The sequence below is a fragment of the Vigna unguiculata genome, chromosome 11 (genome assembly GCF_037176805.1).
Source record: "Vigna unguiculata cultivar grain cowpea cultivar isolate G323 ecotype 2 chromosome 11, ASM3717680v1, whole genome shotgun sequence".
Classification (NCBI taxonomy): domain Eukaryota; kingdom Viridiplantae; phylum Streptophyta; class Magnoliopsida; order Fabales; family Fabaceae; genus Vigna; species Vigna unguiculata.
Window position 1 is genome coordinate 5,009,008 of NC_140802.1, and position 22,008 is coordinate 5,031,015.

General features: G+C 31.8%; 3 protein-coding genes across 3 annotated transcripts; all 3 read right to left on the minus strand.

Moving 5' to 3' along the window:
- Positions 1-253: 253 nt before the first annotated feature.
- LOC146880907 (uncharacterized) lies at positions 254-13,236 on the minus strand. Its single transcript, XM_085669482.1, has 2 exons — positions 10,446-13,236; positions 254-1,214 (listed from the first exon to the last, which is right to left on the minus strand). Exon 1 carries the CDS (start codon positions 11,752-11,754, stop codon positions 10,594-10,596), a length of 1,161 nt encoding a protein of 386 aa, XP_085525608.1. The 5' UTR covers positions 11,755-13,236; the 3' UTR covers positions 254-1,214; positions 10,446-10,593.
- Positions 13,237-13,374: 138 nt separating this feature from the next.
- Positions 13,375-15,782, minus strand: LOC114169158 (MLP-like protein 43). Its single transcript, XM_028054197.2, has 2 exons — positions 15,554-15,782; positions 13,375-13,834 (listed from the first exon to the last, which is right to left on the minus strand). Exons 1-2 carry the CDS (start codon positions 15,738-15,740, stop codon positions 13,554-13,556), a joined length of 468 nt encoding a protein of 155 aa, XP_027909998.2. The 5' UTR covers positions 15,741-15,782; the 3' UTR covers positions 13,375-13,553.
- Positions 15,783-19,117: 3,335 nt separating this feature from the next.
- LOC114169030 (MLP-like protein 43) lies at positions 19,118-20,880 on the minus strand. Its single transcript, XM_028054041.2, has 2 exons — positions 20,628-20,880; positions 19,118-19,586 (listed from the first exon to the last, which is right to left on the minus strand). The coding sequence occupies exons 1-2, from the start codon at positions 20,812-20,814 to the stop codon at positions 19,297-19,299; spliced, it is 477 nt and encodes a 158-aa protein (XP_027909842.2). The 5' UTR covers positions 20,815-20,880; the 3' UTR covers positions 19,118-19,296.
- Positions 20,881-22,008: the final 1,128 nt, after the last annotated feature.

The following is a 22,008-nucleotide window of genomic DNA, read 5'->3' on the forward strand; positions in this document are numbered from 1 at the left end:
AACCCATATAATTTAGAAGGGTCACGTCTCAAAATTTTGTTTGTGAAGAAAAGAGTTATCTGTTTTTTTAAGGTGCCTCATGTGAAAATTAGTGATTTCAAGATAGAAAGACAATTTAGATTTTAACACGTTATATACTTAAATTGTTGACACGTTAAACCTCCTAATAATGTTATCAATTTAAGAGAATGCATCATATTGAATAGTTAAAAAAAGTTCAATTAAGTAAAAATAAATATAAGTATGGAAACAAATCAAATAGGTGAACAAATTTCCTAAGTTAAGTCTTAAAATTTCTAATAACAGTATAAGTTTTTAAATAAATGTAAATTTTATATTATAAGTCGATATAGTGGATATAATATTTATAAGGTTGAATCAGATTTAAAGTTTATTTTCGTTTAACTACGATCGTATCAATTAAATTCATCAAACTAATTACATATTCTAGTAAATTCATCAAACTTAAGAGATTTTAGGAAACAATGGGTGTGCTCCACTTCATCCATATTCTGTTGTTTCGTATCTATCTGTCTCTTTTCTTTCTCTCAGTGTGCCTTATATATAGTATTAATATTATCAGCAAATTGTAAATAGTTAGCAACTTTATCATACAAACCCTTAGCCAAAAAATTCATGCATTTCTACAACCCGATCATTCAGTGGTGCGGTTTTCGGTGGTTCTTTCGGTTCCTCAATACCCTTATCTTGAAGGTAAGGAAAATCAAATCGATAATTTATTATAAGATAAGACAAACCAGTTCTATCTTTTTCTGTTTGTTCTCTTTGAGAAATCTAAAATGTCATCTATAATACTCTTCTTTAGTTTTTAGTTATAGGAAGTGATACTTGTTTATTTTCATAAAATTCAATCTACAACATCTTTGGCATTAATTATTTATAGTCTAGATATCATTGACCAAAAGGGTTCTATAAACAAACAATTAAAAGATTAAAAAAAAATAGTATAAATGTCAAATGTAAGATTTAGAAACAAATACAAACTTAAGTAGCTATAATAATAATGTTAGAAATTCAATTGTGAGTTTAAGTCTCATATTGGTTAGAAATGAGAAAATAGAGTGCTATATAAGGATAAAGACCCATAAATCCATTGTCTTAAGATTTTGGATTGAAAGTGGTGTCAATACCTTATGTGGTTAGGCTCAAGTCTCATTGGTATTTGTTTTCCCTAGTGAAACCTTTATGTAAACCTAACAAATAATAAATCAAAGTATCAACTTTTAAAATTTCAAGGGAATAATGATATGTGATTTTGAGTGTTAGTTTTGATGCACCAATATTTCACAACCAAGAGGGGGTGAATTGATTTTAACAAATTTTGCCCAGTTTTAGCACTTTCAAAATTGTTTTGATAAATCCTTTGCTTGTTGAATCAATTGAAATAGTGTGATTTGATGCTTAATATTTGGAGCATTTATACCATGACAAAATAAAGAGAGGAAGAGATAAAGCACACAAAGTTTTTAACTGGTTCGATTCCTAAGAATCTACATCCAGTTTCACCTAGCAAACCACTGTAAGACCCGCAAAATTTAATTAATTAATAAAGGCGGGTGGGAAGATCATTTATGACATTAATTTTTGATTGATATAATGTGGAAAAGTACTAGCTTAAATGGTTGAGTGTACTTTAATTATATGAAAGGACTTGGGTTCGAGTCCTATGTATGCCAATTGTGTGTTATTTAATTTTTAGGCACCCTTTAAATGTTCTGTGTGTTATTTAATTGTGTTATTTAATTGTCTTCTTCAGCAGCGAATTCATCTTCCTCATCAACAATTTGATGATGCTTCAACAGTTTTGTGACCTTTGCGTCCAGACGGGCAACTGAAAGAGTGAGAGCATCCTGGAGAAGGATCATCCTTGAATGTCCACTCATTGTCAGTGAATACAAAACCCATGTGATAAAGAGCATTGAGTTCAATGAAGTTGGTATGAGTGAGCGGAACAAAGATTTCATCAGCCAAATCAAGATTATAATACTCAAATACTTTTGACAAGAATAATGCATAAGGTAAGGGATACATCGGCAATTTTGTGATCTTGATGATGGTGTCACACACAAGGGCAGACCAATTGATTTTGACCCTGGAGTTTATGGCATGCATCAGAAAGATATCCTCTGTTAGAAGTTGCCCATGATTTCCAGCTCTTGGAGCTAAAATCCAACCTATAATGAATGCCATAACACAATCATCCCTCTTCATACCACCAGCTTTGTAGAAGTTACATTTCTTTGCACTAGAAGGATTACACAGTAAGGATTTGTATATCTCCATTTTTCGTAGATTTGGGGAACCAACATACAACTTTTCTCCCCCTAGTTGAAAGCCAACAATAGTGGTCCAGACAGTGTCATCCAAGATTATATTGACCCCTTTCACCCTTGATACCACCGTACCATTATCCTCTCGAGCATTGGCATAGAAAACCTTAAGAAGGTCAGGATAGTAGATACCTCGAAGTTGTACAAACTTTTCCAAGCTTTGATAGGCAAAGTGCTCTTGGAACTGAAACCCATTGTCGCGAAAGAAATCTATGTCGATATATTTCGGATTGATAATGTTGTGATCCTTCCAGTTCTTGACAAAGTTGGCTTGGTTCTTATCATCATTGATCAAGCCATCGAGTTCAGTAGGACGAGAAGTGATTTTGACAGTTGTGCGCTTTATGCGTTTGGGATGCGAGGATGACGAAGCCATTGATGAAGGTGTAGAGATTAGGGTTTATGTGTGGTGGAGAGAAGATGAGAGAAAAATGGGGTTTTAGGGTTCTGAACAGATTTGGAAATTTTAGATTTTGTAGAGAAATGAAGTTTTAAATGAGAAGAAAAGTTTACCAAACCACTTTTGTGCCATACGTAGTTAACTAGGGTACTAATGTAGTCGACTACTTTCGAAATATGCCACAGGAAATATGAAAAATGTGTTGGAAGGGGAAGCCTTTCATCCTTAAATGAAGAACAGTTTTGATGATGTCTACTGATCTAGGATAAAACATAGCTTGGTCCAGTTAGGATATGAATTAGGCAATTAGCTTCTCTTTATCAAATGTATTTCAGGCCTGCTGTGTAATTATGCATATGATTAGTTTTTTAACTAATGGATTAGCTGTGAGTATGGTACAAAGTAAGTGAAAATATACTCACGATAATCGATTAGGTAAATTGCTAATCGAATTAGTGACAGCAAAAACCTTTGTATAAAAGCTGTTTTTGGAATCTGTTTTGGGTTTGGAAAAATTAGAAAGATCACGCAGTTTTCATCTGAGATAGAGCCATCTGAGAGACACAAAGTTTCAGAAGATTCTGCAAGATAACTCAAGTACAGATCCAAGAAGAATTGATGGTTGATTCTACCATGATGGATCTTGCTTGATTCAAGGAGCATCAAGTCAAATCTGCACAACTTAGGTGTATTCGTTTCTTGTTTTGTTTTCTATATTTTTGATTACAGTTGCTTCAGTGTTTGAAGTGTGGACCTAGGTGCAATTGTGTGGATGCATTGCTCCTAGGGGGAGTTCTTGATTGTTGAATCAAGTTCTTGGGTTTTGAGGGTTAGAATTACATAGGTGTGCTTGTAATTCTTGGAACCTTTCTGTTTAGTGGAATCCTCCTAAGTGTGTTACTTAGGAGAAGACTGGATGTAGATTCGCCTTGAATTGAACCAGTATAAATTGTGTGTCTTGCTTCTTTCTCTTCTCTCACAACTTTTCTTAATTGAGTTAAAATAGTCCATTAACCTAGAACTGCGAAATTGATTAATTGAGCTTTAAAACCTAAAGATTTCTTCAAGATTCATCTTAAACCAGATAAAAGCGTGTTAATCAATTCTGATCCCCTTGTGGTTAAGAGTATTAGACAGATCTGTTTTTAACAATTGGCACCAGAGCTGGTTAATCACACGCTAATCATTAGAAAGATCCTGTTATGTCTAATACATCTCAAACCTTTGCTGAAGGGGCATCCATTAACAGGCCCCCTCTGTTTGCTGGGGAAAACTATCCCTTCTGGAAAATTCGAATGAAAATCTTTCTTGAATCAATAGACAAAGGGGTATGGAATGCTGTAGTTAATGGACCTTTTCAACCCATTAAAGTTGTGGAAGGCAAAACTGTTCTTAAAGAGTTCTCACAGTGGACTCTTGATGAAAATAAAAGGGCACACTATGATGTTAGAGCCAAAAATATTATATCCTCTGCACTAACTTTGGATGAATTTTACAGGGTATCTGTGTGTGAATCCGCCAAAGAGATGTGGGATGTTTTGGAGGTCACCCATGAGGGCACGGATGAGGTAAAAAGAGCAAGGAAGAATACTCTCATTCAAGAGTATAAAATGTTCAGAATGAAGGCTGGAGAAAGCATATGTGATGTACAGAAGAGATTTACACACATAGTAAATCACCTCTTAGCTCTTGGCAAGATCTTTGACAAAGAAGAACTAAATATCAAAATCTTGAAGAGCTTAAATAGGACATGGCAGCCTAAAGTTACAGCAATTTCTGAATCTAGAGATCTCACTAGCATGAACATAGCCACTCTCTTTGGAAAATTGAGGGAACATGAATTAGAGCTTGGAAGACTCAAGGAAGAGGAGGATGGAGAAAAGAGGCACACTATAGCCTTGAAGAGTGCTGTAAAATCTGCAGCAAAACTTAAGAGAGCAGAATCTGCAGATGACTCAATTGATGGAAATTTTGATAGTGAAGCCTTGAGTTTAATGGTAAAAAGGTTCTCTGAATTTTTGAAGCTTAAAAATATGACTAACAACAGTTGTGCAGGCAATAAGAGACAGTCCAAAAAGCAGGAACGTTCTCCAATCTGCTATGAGTGTGGCAAAACAGGACACATCAAACCAGATTGCCCTGTACTCAAGATGAAACAAAAACCGGAAGAGAAAAGTGAGGCAAACAAGCATAAGAAGAAAAGGAAAGCTTACAACAGTGACTCTAGCTCATCCAGTGAATCTGACAGAAGCATTGAGGAAGAAACCAACCTCTGTCTTATGGCTGGAACAAGCTCTTCTAAGAGCAGTGTGAGTAGTTTTAACTCCAATGATGATGAAAATAACTATTATGAATTACTTGATGCTTTTAATGAATTGCATAAGGAAGCCACAAAATTGCAAAAGTCAAATAATAAGCGTAGAGGAGAAATTAAATGGCTTGAAGGTAGAGTAAAACAACTAGAAGAGGAAAATGAAAATTTGATAACAAGTCTTGAAAAACTAGAGAAATCTAAGAAACACTCTAGGTCCAAAGATGACACAAGCTCTCCCCAATGTGAAAAATGCCCAGGACAGCTAGAAAAGATAGATTACCTAATGAAAACTCTCTCAAAATTCACTTTGGGAAGATCAAACCTTGATGCGGTGTTAGGATCTCAAAGGAGTGTGCTTAATAAAGAGGGAATAGGTTACAGTGGCAAATCTAATCCATTAGGCACCAGAAGTTTTCTAGATATGAGTAAACCAACATCTATTATCTGCACTTACTGTTCTGAACCTGGCCATTTTTCTAATTCCTGCTACTTTAAAAATTGTGGGGTTCCTAAAGGAGAGTACAGATGGGTACCTAAAGGAACACCTCAAACCACTAACATGAAAGGACCCAAGTTTAATTGGGTACCTGCATCTTCTCTTTAATCTTTGTTTCAGGTGTGTCTTGATGCAAGGAAAACAATGTAGCTTTTATATAATGGATGCTCAAGACACATGAAAGGAGAGGTGAAGAACTTCTGCAGGATATCTTACAAGCCAATTATTGGTCATGTTACAAGAGGTGATAATAACAAAGGTCAAATTTTAGGCATTGCCAAGGTGAAAAGTTCCTCTTCTATTTTATGGCTGTCTGCACTCTGATGTTAACCTGTGCTACTGATTTCACCTGCTGCGTTGTTAGTATTGTCATACTTTGTATGCCTACTGTGTTCAAACTGTGTAGCTGTTTGCCTAACCTTGGCCTTAATCCATTATCGTGTTATGTCTGAAGCTTAGTCTGTGTTAAGTTCTGCATCTTTTACTTTGCTGCGCTATTTAGTTGTTTTCTTTCCCTGTCCCATATTGAATATGTCTTTTTGCTACTGTCCAAAAAGGGGGAGATTATTTTGCCACTGCATTGATAGGCTATACTGATAGGGGGAGCATAAAATGAAAGTGATATCTGTTATATGCTTATGTTGTTGTTTGCCTTGTGTGCTTGTACTGTGTCCTGCTGTTGTTGTTTGCTTAATGTGCTGCAGGTAGGCTTATCTCAGTCCATGTTTTGGACATCATCAAAAAGAGGGAGATTGTTGGAAGGGGAAGCCTTTCATCCTTAAATGAAGAATAGTTTTGATGATGTCTACTGATCTAGGATAAAACATAGCTTGGTCCAGTTAGGATATGCATTAGGCAATTAGCTTCTCTTTATCAAATGTATTTCAGGCCTGCTGTGTAATTATGCATATGATTAGTTTTTTAACTAATGGATTAGCTGTGAGTATGGTACAAAGTAAGTGAAAATATACTCACGATAATCGATTAGGTAAATTGCTAATCGAATTAGTGACAGCAAAAACCTATGTATAAAAGCTGTTTTTGGAATCTGTTTTGGGTCTGGAAAAATTAGAAAGATCACGCAGTTTTCATCTGAGATAGAGCCATCTGAGAGACACAAAGTTTCAGAAGATTTTGCAAGATAACTCAAGTACAGATCCAAGAAGAATTGATGGTTGATTCTACCATGATGGATCTTGCTTGATTCAAGAAGCATCAAGTCAAATCTGCACAACTTAGGTGTATTCGTTTCTTGTTTTGTTTTCTGTATTTTTGATTATAGTTGCTTCAGTGTTTGAAGTGTGGACCTAGGTGCAATTGTGTGGATGCATTGCTCCTAGGGGGAGTTCTTGATTGTTGAATCAAGTTCTTGGGTTTTGAGGGTTAGAATTACATAGGTGTGCTTGTAATTCTTGGAACCTTTCTGTTTGGTGGAATCCTCCTAAGTGTGTTACTTAGGAGAAGACTGGATGTAGATTCGCCTTGAATCGAACCAGTATAAATTGTGTGTCTTGCTTCTTTCTCTTCTCTCACAACTTTTCTTAATTGAGTTAAAACAGTCCATTAACCTAGAACTGCGAAATTGATTAATTGAGCTTTAAAACCTAAAGATTTCTTCAAGATTCATCTTAAACCAGATAAAAGCGTGTTAATCAATTCTGATCCCCTTGTGGTTAAGAGTATTAGACAGATATGTTTTTAACAAAATGCGTGACTAGTTAACTAGCAAGTTGACTATGTTATGCAGAATGAGAAAAAACTGGTACAGTGGTGACAATTCTGATGCAGTATAAAAGAAATAATTAACTACAGAGTTGACTACGTAATGCAGAAACAGAAAAACTGGTGCAGTGGTGATAATTCTGGTGCAGAATAGTTAACTGTATTTACTGTAGAGTGCAAAATGTGAGGTAGTAGCTATGTAGTACATGTAAAATCAAATATCCCAAGTTCATTTCGAAGAACATAAAATCTTTCTCTAGCGAAAGGTTTAGTGAATATGTCAACCAATTGATTATTTGTGTCAATATATTCAATTTTGCATTCTCCTTTTGCAACATGATCCCTAATAAAATGATGTCTTATTTCTATATGTTTGGTTCTAGAGTGCATGATTGGATTCTTTGTGAGATTTATAGCACTAGTACTATCACACCTAAGAGGAATGTTGTCTAAATGAATACCATAATCTTCTAAGTGATGCTTGATCCAAATGGATTGTGCACAACAGCTTCCTACAGCAATATATTCTGCTTCCGTGGTGGAAAGTGCAACACATGCTTGGTTTTTAGAATGCCATGACACTAATGAACAACCTAATAAATGACATGTTCCATTAGTACTTTTTCTATCCACTTTACAGCCACCAAAATCAGAGTCACTATATCCCACCAATGATATGTTAGCCCCTCTAGGATACCATAATCCTAGACTTTTAGTGCCTTTTAAGTATTTCAAAATTCTTTTTATAGGAGTTAAGTGAGACTCCTTAGGATATGATTGAAACTGTGCACAAACACACACACTATGCATGATATCCGGACGACTAGCGGTTAAGTAAAGTAGAGAACCAATCATACCTCTATACTTTGTTTGATCAATACACTTACTTGATTCATCAATATCTAAATAGCAATTAGTGGCCATAGGTGTTGAGGATTCCTTGCAACTGTCCATAGAGATTTTCTTTAATAATTATGCAGAGTACTTGGCTTGGTGGATGAATATACCATTCTTAACTTGCTTGATTTGTAGTCCAAGAAAGAAGGTTAATTCTCCCATCATAGACATCTCAAACTCTTATTGCATATTTGTAGAGAATTCATTGCAGAAAGAAAGATTAATGGATCCAAAATTGATATCATCTACATAGATTTGTACAAATAAGAGATCTTTATTGGATTTTTTGACAAATAATGTAGAGTCAAAATTACCTCTATGGAATTCACTCTTAATCAAGAATAGACTAAGTCTTTCATACCATGATCTTGAAGCTTGCTTTAAACTATATAGAGCTTTCTTTAGTTTGTAGACATGATTTGGAAATGGAAAGTCTTGAAAACCAGGAGGTTGTTCTACAAATACTTCTTCCTTGATGTATCCATTCAAAAAAGCACTCTTCACATCCATTTGAAAGAGTTTAAAGTCCAACATTGATGCAATGGCTAGAAGAATTCTTATGGCTTCTAATCTTGCCACCGGTGCATAGGTTTCATCATAGTCAAATCCCTCTTCTTGACTATATCCTTTGGCTACAAGTCTTGTTTTGTTCTTCACAATGCAGCCACTATCATTTAGCTTGTTTCTAAACACCCATTTGGTTCCAATAACTTGTTGATTTTGGTATCGAGGAACTAGATCCTAAACTTCATTCCTTTTGAATTAGTTTAGCTCTTCTTGCTTTGCAAAGTACCAATTCTCATCCTTGAGTGCATCATCTACTGTCTTTGGCTCTATTTGGGATACAAATGCCACATTTAAACATAACTGACTGAGCTGCTTCCTTGTAGAGATTCCCTTTGACATGTCTCCTATCATATTGTCTAGTGACATGTCCTTTGGTGTAGTCCATACTTTTGGCAGATCATCTAGTTGACTTTGTAGTTGACTATCTATGGCTGTATCAACAGTTTTCTCTTCAATCTGAACATTTTGAGGCTTTTTTGCTAAATCTCCCTCTGTCTCAAGAAATTCATCGCTTTTTCTAGGTTCATGCATGTTAGTACATGTTTCCAAACATTCATCAAATGCAACATGTATTGATTCCTCAATAGTTAAAGTTCTTTTGTTGTACACTCTATACACTTTGCTAATGAGAGAGTAACCCAAGAATATACCTTCATCAGCCTTTGAATCAAATTTGCCAATGTTAGATTTGTCATTGTTTAATACAAAGCATTTGCATCCAAAAATTTTCAAATGAGAGATAGTTGGTTTTCTTCCTTTAAAAAGTTCATAAGGTGTTAATTTCAAAACGGGTCTTATCAATACTCTATTGAGCACATAACATGCAGTACTTACTGCATCAGCCCAAAAATATTTTGGCAAATTATTTTCATTCAACATGGTTCTTGCCAATTCTTTCATGGACCTATTTTTCCTTTCTACAACACCATTTTGTTGTGATGTTCTAGGTGCAGAAAAATTGTGTGAGATCCCATTTTCTTCACAATATGTTTCAAAAATAGCCTTTTGAAATTCACCTTCATGATCACTTCTAATGGATTTATATCTTAAATCTTTCTCATTTTGTATAACATTGGCAAATTTTTTAAAGACTTTGCATGTGTCATTCTTAGCAGAGATAAAGAATATCCAAGTGTACCTTGAGTAGTCATCTACTAGAACTAAAGCATAATGATTTTCCCCAATGCTACTAGTTCTAGAAGGTACAAACAAATCCATATGCATTAATTCTAATGGATTAGATGTTAGAAACAATTTGCTTTGATTTGAAAGAGGTTTTGACTTGCTTTCCTTTTTGACATGCATCACATAGCCTATCTTGCTCAAATTTAATGTCAGGCAAACCATTTACCAATTTCTTTTTAGCTAGTTTGTTTAGATGTGCCATGTGAATGTGTGCAAGTCTTTTGTGCCAAATCCATGGATCATCTTTTTTAACAAATAAGCAAAGAATGGATTTGAAATCAGAATTTTCAAAATCAACCATGTAGATATTTTGAATTCTTTTTCCAACAAGTACTACTTCATTTGATGATGCACAACATATCAAACAATGATTTGATTCAAAAATAACCTTCAGCCCTTTATCACACAATTGACTTATACTAAGCAAGTTATGTTTCAGCCCTTCAACTAACAGTACATTTTCAATGACAGTGGAAGAAGAACTTGTTACCTTGCCTACACCTAAAATTTTACCTCTGTTGTTATCACCATAGGTAACATGACCACTTGCTTTGTATGATATTTTGCTGAATTTCTTTGCATCACATGTCATATGTCTTGAACAACCACTATCCAAATACCACATTGATTCCTTGGCTCCAAGACTTATCTGCATAACAGTTTAAAGAGATGATGCAGGTACCCAATTGAATTTGGGTCCTTTCATGTTAGACAAAACATTTGAATTCTTGGCTATCCATTTATATTTACCTTCAGGAACACCATGATTCTTAAAGTAGCATTTATTTGATGTATGACCAGGTTTGTAACAATAAAAGCATACAATAGAAGATGGTTTACTCATGTTAATGAATTTCCTTGACTCTAGTCGACTACCTAGTTGATTTTCGTGTTCTGCATATCTTTTGCCTTCTCTGTTCGGTACACTTCTTTGGGAACCTAGTATAGCATCTAGATAATTTCTTCCTAGAGTGAATCTAGTTAATGTACTCATTAGATATTTGATTCTCTCTAATTGTTTAGAACAATTTTCACAATTAATCACACTCTTTTTGCAATTACCACTTTTATGCTTTTCAATATTTTCAAGCTCAGTTTTCAACTCTTCATTTTCTGTTTCAAATTGTTTTAATCTATTTTCAAGCCACCTATTTTCACCTTTATGTCTATTATTAGAGTATTGCAACTTTCTAGCCTCTTCATGCAACTCATTACATACATCAAGTAGTTGATAGAACCTATTTTCATAGCTTTCATCAGTGGATTCAAGATTACTTACACTGCTGGTAGAGGATTTTGTATTAGCCATCAAACACAGATTTGTTTCTTCTTCATGGCTTTCACTTGAATCACTAGAGGTGTTGGAGTCATTCTCCTCCCAAGAAATATATGCTTTCTTCACTCCCTTGGACTTGCTTGTGGCCTCACTTTTTTCCTCCAATTTCTTTTTGATCTTGAGAATTGGACAATCAGGTTTGATATGACTAGATTTGCCACACTTATAACATGTTGGAGTGCTAGGTGATGACTCTTGCCTCTTGGAAGAGAATTTTCTATTTCCTGCAGCGGTAGATTTTGCATTAGACTTATTTTTATACTTCAAAAATCTTGAAAAGCGTTTTACCATCAGATTCAGTGTTTCAGAGTCAAAATTTTTATCTTCCTGATCTGCCTTTTCTTCAACTCTATTGGTTTTGCTTTTGCTGATATTTTTTGCAGCAGCTTTTAAAGCAATACTTTGCCTTTTCTCTCCTTCCTCTTCCTCTTTTAGACGTCCAAGTTCCAATTCGTGTTCTCTTAATTTTCGGGTTGCCATACTCATTGTGGTGATATCTCTTGATTCAGAAATTGTAGTAACCTTAGGCTACCATGCTCTATTCAGACTCTTCAGTATTTTGATATTCAGTTTTTCCTTTTCAAAGACCTTTCCCAAGGCTATGAGATGATTCACAATATGAGTGAACCTTTTTTGCACATCATAGATTGTTTCTTCAGCCTTCATCCTAAACATTTCATACTCCTAGATTAATGTGTTCTTTCTAGCTCTCTTGACTTCATCTGTGCCTTCATGAGTTACCTCTAATACATCCCACATTTCTTTGGCGGATTGACAAATTGATACCCTGTAGAATTCATCCAATGTTAGTGCAGATGAGATTATATTTTTGGCTCTCACGTCATAATGAACACATTTATTTTCATCAGGAGTCCAAGATAAGAAATCTTTAAGTATAGTTTTCCTTCCTCAATTTTTGTAGGTATGAATGGACCATTAACAATAGCATCCCATACACCTTTATCAACTGATTCTAAAAAGATCTTCATTCTGATTTTCCAGAACGGATAATTAACTCCAGAAAATAAGGGTGGTCTGTTTATTGAAGCCCCTTCAGAAAATGTTTGTGAAATATTGGCCATCTGTCAGGATCTAGTCAACTATGTATTCGACTAACCAGCTCTGGTGCCACTTGTTAGTTTTGATGCACCAATATTTCACAGCCAAGAGGGGATGAATTGGTTTTAACAAATTTTGCCCAGTTTTAGCACTTTCGAAATTGTTTTGATAAATCCTTTGCTTGTTGAATCAATTGAAATAGTGTGATTTGATGCTTAATGTTTGGAGCATTTATACTATGACAAAATATAGAAAGGAAGAGATAAAGCACACAGTTTTTATACTAGTTCGATTCCTAAGAATCTATATCCAGTTTCACCTAGCAAACCACAACTAGAAATTTTTACTATATCTCAAGAATTTCAAGATTTACAAATAGACTTGATAAATCTAAACTCTAAGATAAAGGAACACACACGCAAGGATTCCACACACTTGCTCAAACAAACACAACAACAAGGCTATCACACACACTTGCTTTAGACAGAAAATAATAGAAACAAACAGTTTCAAACTGTATCAAAACACAAGAACAAAGCCTATAAAATGGATTGAGTACACCTTTTCCAAGATTGAAATTTCTTCATCTTGCCAAGTCAAAATTGGATGTGTCTTGATGGAATTCTTCAAGAGGACCTTCCAAGATAGCTCCAAGAACCTGTTTCACACTTCTCTTCCTTTCTTTTGGTTGAACAACTCGATTTTTAGAAAGTGCAGAAACTGTTTTTATATAACAGCTGCTATTAGGCACGAACCTAGTTGACTACATTAGTTGGCTAGTCAACTATATTATGACAGAGTCCAACACCAAGTTCCAGGATATACGTAGTTAACTATATTAGTAACTTAGTCAATTATTGGGACAACAAATTGATATTTTCAAGATATTACATACATATCATATTAACCAATGTCATGCTATTATGGACATCATAAAAAACTTAACACATCACACATGCATACATTTAATAGCAATATTGAGTACATTATAAATAAGAAAATATTTAGAAGAGTATTACTAATGATCTCATGATCATAATAATTCAATGAAAAAAACAACAGACCAAATATATCCTTTTTATTCAACACCTTATATATTTAACATATATAACACCCACATCAAACTTCATACACCAAACTTCACAGTTATTCTACACCTTATATAACATAACACCCATATCAAACTTCATACACCAAACTTAAGAGTTGTAGTACATACATGAACATTATCTTTTCTCGGCCTTAACAAGATGAGCATCAACATCTTTAGTGACATGATCATAGTATTCCAAGTACCCATATGGGGGATGAACATCTTCACTCACCTTCTCATATTCAACACTCCATTTAATTGCAGCACTTCCATCATCCTTCTCAATGGCTTCAAAAGTTAGGTTAAAGACTTTATATTTATGATCTATAGCATCACCAAAGATCTTGAATGCAATTCTTTTCTTCTGCTCATCAACAGATTCAATTGTTTCATGACATGTTTCTACCTTACCGTCTGTTCTTTAACAAGTAACCATGATCATTAACAAAAAAATGTGTAAGAAATATAAAAGAATATGTATTGATGACCCGTTTACTATATTAGTGAAAAATTGTAGTAAATAGGACAGATATTATAGTTGTTATTGATAATTTTATTAATCACTTTGACAGTTTCAATATTTTAGTAAGGGCAAGCATAACTACATTCATACACTTTTTCTGACAGTTATATCCGTTGACGATTATTCATGGATTTCTAATTCATTGGTAGATTTTATCCGCAGATTAATTATCAATGAATTTTATCTATTGAAAAAAAAGTTTAAATATGTTTTTGTTCCTCAAATTTTAGTGAAATTTGAAATTAATTCCTCTTCAAAAAATTTAACCAATTTAGTCATTAGAAATACATAAGTTTAGTTCTTTAAACTAAATTTTGTTAAGTTTATCTAACATTTTAACTCAAATATTATCATAAAACGCGTTTGAAATATCAAATAAAATTAATAAAATTTGGTTAGAATGACTAAATTCACATCTTTCCAAAGATGAATGACTAAATTGATCAAAAGTTTCAAAGAGGAACTAAATTCAAATCTCCCTGAAATTTGAGGGACCAAAAACATATTTAATCCTTGAAAAAATGATAAAACCAATATATTTTCGTGATTACACACAAAAATAACCGTAAGTAATATACAATTTTTTTTTGTAGTGATATGTAATTAAGGACTCATTTATTGTTGTGACAAATTGTAATAGACCTTGTACATAAATATTATTTGAGAAAAGACCAGAAGGTTTTACACACATAGGACAATTATTATAACAGTTGTTCAAAGTTCTAATAATTATTTTGACAATTTTAATATTTTATTAGGGCAAGCATCACTTGTACATAAAGTTTTGTTTTTCTTAAAAGGATTAGAACACTCTAAATATTCTACTATTATATTTATATTTTCTTGTTAAAAAGAAAATAAGAAAAATAAAAAATAAAAAAAGGTAAGAGAAAAATACACTACTGCTGGATCGAAAATTGAAAAATGGAGAGACTAATTTCTCACAGTAACTTATAAGTTCTCGTGAACAGAATTTAGTAGTACTTACCAGTTTATTTGTATTACAAATACATTTGTATATGTTTTCTTTATTTTTTTTGTCTCTAAACAATAGTACTTTTCATATTTCATCTCGCTATATCAGCTTCATTTAGACTCTACTTTGGGTTAATTTTTGAATGAAGGCTTCATATAGAAAAAAAAAAGTAAAACAATAATTAATTACATATATAGGTGAAACTGAGTTTGAACTAATATTAAACATTATTAATTTAGATTCATTTTATGTGGATAAATACTTTCGTGATTAAACACATATAATATGAGAAAAGGAACTAAGGCTTTTTTATAAACTTCTCAATAGTTTCTTAAAAATTGCTTTTCAACAATACTATTAAAAAATAAAAAATAAATTATATTCATAATATGTTAGCTTATTCAACAATTGAGTTCACTCTAGGATAGCTAATTTCGGCAGATATCATGAGAATTACATAACTTATTTATTTTTGTTCTTTAAATACCTGTTGAGGAGCTTAATTCAAATAAGATAATAAGTTTGTTCCGATAAATTAAAATTAACTAATGAATAGGAGTTAGATTATGGAGTTTCTTTCATTTTGTTTTGTCTCAAAATATTTAAGTATAATTAAATTTAAAAGGTTAATTACCTAGGGTATAAGTCCAGTGTTTGACGGAATCATTGGCATGCCAATCATCACCTTCATGGAGTTTGGCTCCATGAACTTTATGAGTAACGTGTTGAATATAGTGGAGTTGGTTTGTGAAGGTGTGGAACCATTTTTCTGCAGTTGCATGGACTGGAAGTTCAGTGCTGAGTTTTCCAGCAAGTGACATTATGAAGATTTGAAGAAACAAATAAGAGAGGAAAGGAATGAGATAATGTGGAGAGGGATGAGAAACTCACCTTAAATAGAAAAAATCTCTTACCATTAATGCCTCCAACGGCCAACTAATTGAATTAATTATGAGAATTTAGAGCTTTTGAAGAAAGCAATTATGCCTTGCCAAACATAGTTGAATTTTAGCATGGCCAAAGTAATATTAATGGTTTCACGGCTAAGTCAACATATAACTTATTACGAAACAATAACAATTAGGAAACTAATTAAGGACATTTGGAACTAGCACACTACATTTTGTAGGGAGAGTATGATTCAATTGTACATAAGATTCAAATATAGAGTAATTTGTGTCCAATGTGTGCTTTGAACGAAGAATCAATTCAACATTTATGCTTTATGCTGAGTTTAAAGTGTCTAATCAAGCATGGAATTTATGTAACAAATGGATAGAAATAGTAATAGCTAAACATAAAAAAATAGTGCAACATTCTAACTATCGGTAATTGAATTTTTAAAATCCATCATTAAGGGTGTGTTTCTTTGGGGGTATGGATTTGGAAGAGAGTATGAAAATAGATTTGTGTGGATTTGAGTAGATGAATTTGTGTGTTTTTTTTAATGGATTTAGGGGGTAAAGTGAGTGAACTTGAAGATAAGTTTTATGAAAATTAGTGAAAAAATTGATTGATGTGATAGATAAAATAAATTGTAAAAATAGACAGAATTAGAAAGTTGCCAAAATACCCTTGATGGAAAAAAAGAATGATTTTGTAATTTGATGTTATAAAATTAATTATAAATAATTAATACGAATTAAAAAAAATATATTAAAATTATATGAAATTTTAAAATAAAAAATTTAAATTTTTATGAATGTGCAAAAATATTTATACAGTTAAAATTAAAAAAAAAGTTATATAATTAAATTTTAAACAAAAGTTAAAAAAAAAACACACACAACACCGGTTACATAACCTGTGTCACTCTCCTCTTTGTAAAGACACCGGTTACATAACCGGTGCCATGCACACACACACAATGTACCACACCAGTTATGTAACGATGCATATACCCTTGAATGCACCACCATTCATCCGCCACATGTATGAGCTTCATCCCCCACCACACCCCACCACCTCTTTCTTCTTCGTTCGCCACCGCAGTCCACCACCTCCTTCATCTTCCTCTCCCACCACACCCCAGCAAAAAGCTACATGGAAAGGAGCAATCACGTGTTTAAAACGAGGGACAATTTCGTAATGTTATACGAAATATACGCAAATCACCTTAGTTTTGGGTGGATGGATTAAACCTTCCACCCCCCAAATTCGCACTCTTATTTCACTGCATATCGCAAGAAAGGAACACGCTCTTTGCATGAAATTCGTGCTCGCAAATTCATTTGAACAATGCAATCCATTAAAACGAACATTGCATAAGTGATTTTTTTAAAATTCATCATAAAGTCAACGTGTTAGTTTTTTCAATAAATCTAACAAAATATTTGTTATAAATTAATTGAATATGAGTGAGAAGAAAAAGGAAGAGGAGGAGGAGGAGAAGAAGGAGGCCACAATGGCAATAGCAAAGGTCATATCTATGTATACATACATATATATCATATTATGTGATTATTTTAAATAACTAGTTTATCATATGTGAACTACTATAAAGTATATATACGTTGTATCACACTAAAAAAATATGAAGGTTTGGGACAGAGTTATCCATATCACAAAGTACCAAATTTAAACTATGACAACCACATGGAGTATAAAATGGTTTATGATTAATATCAAGATTTTTTTTTTTTTTTTTTTTTGCACACCTTGATGTTTTCTTTTTCTATTAGATCTATTATTATATCCTTGTCTTCTAAGATCATTAATATCAAGTCCAACATTTTTTAATTCATCTATAATAGCATTGAAAAGACCTTTTCCACCTGGATCATCTACTTTTTAAACTTCTAAAACAATACAAATTAACTTGAATTCAAGTTGATGAAATATCCATATACCATAATACAAAAGATATTTGTTGTTGATGACTTATATTTGGAATACAATCAAGTAAGATTTCATAATATTTTGTATCCCTAATCTGTTTTATAAATATTTTAATTTCACTTGACAAATTAATCTACTTATTTTGTATATTATGCTCAATATTCTTCCATTGACTCGGATTATATATATATATATATATATATATATTCATTAAGATTATAATCATTATCTAGTCTCTCGATCTCTACCTCACTATCATGGTTTTGAGAATCAGAATTATCCTCATGACTAATTACTTTACTTTCTTTATTGTTGTCTTTACCTATATCTATTGTCTTGTTGATTTAAAGAGCATTGACCTATGTTTTCTGAAAAAGCAAGGATTTTATCTATTTATCCTTAAGTCTACCCTGTATAAAAGTATATAACAGGAGCATAAATGATGTTGCTTGTGGTTAAAGAGAAGATAGATAAAAATAAGTTGTTTTAATTTCCTAGTATTTTATGGTGTATAGTATATATTTATATTATAGTTTTGAAAACTTGAAGTTCCAATGTCTTGTATATTATATATGTATACAAATATTGTAAAATATATATGTTATATAGTTGTGAAAAACACGTTAATCTTAGTTAAAGTGTTTATGATTCATGCACTAATATTTTTTATGTTTTTATCCTTCTTTCATCCTTGTTGGCTCTTTTAGTTATTTTTACATTAGGTTTTGACTTAGTGTCATTATATTTGTGTAACAGAAGAATAAGATTTTTGGAGGACTTTCAATTTTTTTTAATCTGTATATGGATTGAAAGCACTTCAAATACTTTCTATATTTTAGTTCTTTTATGCTAATAAAGAAAATATATAGTTACACACAAACACATATCTGTTAGTATAATTTTAAATGAGGATACTTTTTTTAGTATAACGAAGTAATTTGTATGTATAATTGGAATCTAGAGTTTAGGATTTAGAGCAAGTAAACGACATATTATGTACCCACTAGTGGAATCCGTGGGTAATACCTTACCCACAAATGATTTGTAGGTAAAGTAGAGGATATATTATGTAACCATTTTTTTTTTTTGAAAAACTTTACTATGTTCACATTTTTTATACGAATTTTTAAAAAGATAGTTATGGAAAAAAATAAAATAGAAAACTTATGTAAATAAAAAAATTTGACAAATACTCAAAGAAAAATCTGTTTAATTATACATTAATACTAAAACCGTATTTACCAAAATTATCAAAATATGTAAATATACAATTTAATTATCCCTTCTTATCTATCTCGGCTGTCGTATCGCGTATTCCATATTAAAAAAAAAATTAAAAGAATATTATGCACCGACAAAATTGAATGAGAAAAGCAGACCAAAGATATGTTTTATTCAACACCTTAATACCTTACTGACATATATGACCCACTTGGATCTTGAGTTATTACACAAACTAAAAGTATTAATTACATTTCTCTCCACATCAAACACATACATACATGAGCATTATCTTTGGCCACACCCTTTTTTGAATTCTTATTTGGTAGAATTTTTTTCAGCCTCGACAATATGAGCATCAACATCCTTAATGACATGGTCATATAATTCTAAGTAGGCATATGGGGGATGAACATCCTCTCTCAGCTTCTCATATTCAATGCTCCATCTGATAGCAGCTTTGCCATCATCCTTCTCAATGGCTTCAAAGATTAGCTTCAGTGGCTTATATTTACCTTCCACAGCTTCACCAAACATCTTATATACTATTCTTTTGTTCTCTTCATCCACCGATTCAATAGATTCAAGACACGTTACTGTCTTACCGTCTGTTCTTTCACAAGTAACCACTCGTTAACAAAAATATTGTGATGACTCATTTACTAATTTCATCAAAATATAATTTTAGTTTGTAACGAGGTTTACACTCACTTATATATTGTAAATAAACAATGATATTTTGACAATTTTGTCTTACAACCTGATATGTCATCTTTTGATTTTAGAATATAGAGGAATAAGTGTTAAAAAAATATTTTTCATTGTAAATTTATCTTATTTCTAGTCTATGTAGTATTTTCAACATATCTCATACATTGGAACATATACATATCAAACATAAAACTAAACTTTATAGTCGATAACAATCTGGAAGTGAGTAACACAATAAACTCCACGAATATTATATCTTTCTATAATAAGATTTGGATAACTCTATCACCATCTTAAAAATTAAACTTCAAGTTTAAAGTAATCTTACAAAAAAGTTTGCACCAATTTATATATATATATATATATATATATATATATATATATATATATATAAATTATAAATTCATTTTAGTTTTAGTTGATGCGAGATTTTCAACTCGGATCCTTTAGTTAAATTAAGTTTTGTTGATAAATGAATCTCGCTAAATATTTTCTTCACTTGATAAAAATATATGTGAAAATATATATAATGTAAGAAAATTAATTTGGGTTTTCATAAACTTATTATCAACAAATCCATAAAAAATCCTTTTCAACAATAATATAAGAAAAAAAAAACAAGACAAAAAAAATTATATGCATGAGTAAAACTAGTTTATTGTAATTTACATTAGTTATCTTGTTTTAGCTTATTCAACAATTGAGTTTACCTTCTAGGGTATAGTTAATTTCGGCATATATGTAATAAGAATTAATTATTTTATTTTATTTTCTTATTCTTTAAATAAATACCTATCGAAAAGTCTAATCCAAATAGCATTCTAGGTTTGATCTATATACAATAAAATTAAGTAATAATGAATGAGTTAAGTCATGAAAATCTAGCATTTTGATTTCTCTAAAATATTTAAACACAAATTAATCATAAACATAATTACCTAAGGTATAAGTCCAGTGTTTGACCGAATCCGTGGTATGCCAATCATCACCTTCATGAAGTTTGGTTCCATGAACTTTAGCAGCAACATGTTGAATATGGTGGAGTCGTTTTGCGTAGGTGTGGAACCATTTCTCTGCAGTTGCATGAACTGGGAGTTCAGTGCTAATTTTCCCAGTAAGTGACATTGTGAATAATTCAAGAAACAAACACCAGAGGAAAGGGATGAGATACTACTGTAGAGAGGGATGAGAATCATTCCTTAAATAGAAAAAAATGTTACCAACTTCTTCAGCTGCCAACTAATGAAATTAATTCAGCATTTATTATTTTTCAACAAATAAATTCTGCCTCTGAATGGGTAGTGAATGCCTAATTTCGATTTCTTTTAATTGTAATATAATCAACACGGTAGCTAATTACTTAAACTTATAACTATGACAACATAATTAATTATCTTTATATTTTAGATTTAATTAATCGGATATGGTATTGACTTTGTTTATATGTAAAATTTGATATTATTATTAAAAATGTGTCAATTAATTCTAAAACAAATTTCAGTTAATATTATTATTTTTATTTATAATTTTTATTACTAAATTTTAATATAAACATACGAATACTTGATTTTGTAAATTATTTTAATATGCTTTTGTGTTGTTTGTGATGCACCGTAGATTTTGGCAGTGATTGAATTCTTGCGGTGGTGCGGTTTTCAAGATTTGACTTCTTGTCAAGAATCTTAATTTTTTGTTGGAACCCGTGTGACACATACCAAAGACAACTTAATACACCAAAAGTTTATTACTTGATATTGTTACTAATAAAATAAAAATAAATAAATGAATTATTAGCATCATATTTTAAAGGGATAGACAAGTTCTGATTCTTGTCAATAATCTTAACTTTTTGTTGAACCCGTGTGACACATACTAGAGACAACCTAATACACCAAAAGTTTATTGTTTGATATTGTTATTAATAAAATAAAAATAAATAAATAAATTATTAGTATCATATTTTAAAAGAATAAATAAGTTCTCATACTATAATTTTAAGTTTAATTTAATTTTATAAAATCAATTTATTAAATAAAATTTACACTTATTTATATATTATTATAAATTGATTTTATTTTTTATCGACGTAAAACTTTCGATTCTAATTTGAGACAACACTGTGATCCTTTATCAAAAGGAGAAACGTTGTATGTGCAAACCGGAAACGATCCACACCTAAAATACCAAACAGCAGAGAATATATTTGCAATATGTGCATAACATTGACTTCCGACTTCCTTATATATTTCAACTGTTATATTGTGTATTCTATATAAAACAAAATTATTTAGAAGAATATTATTGGTGATTATAGGATTC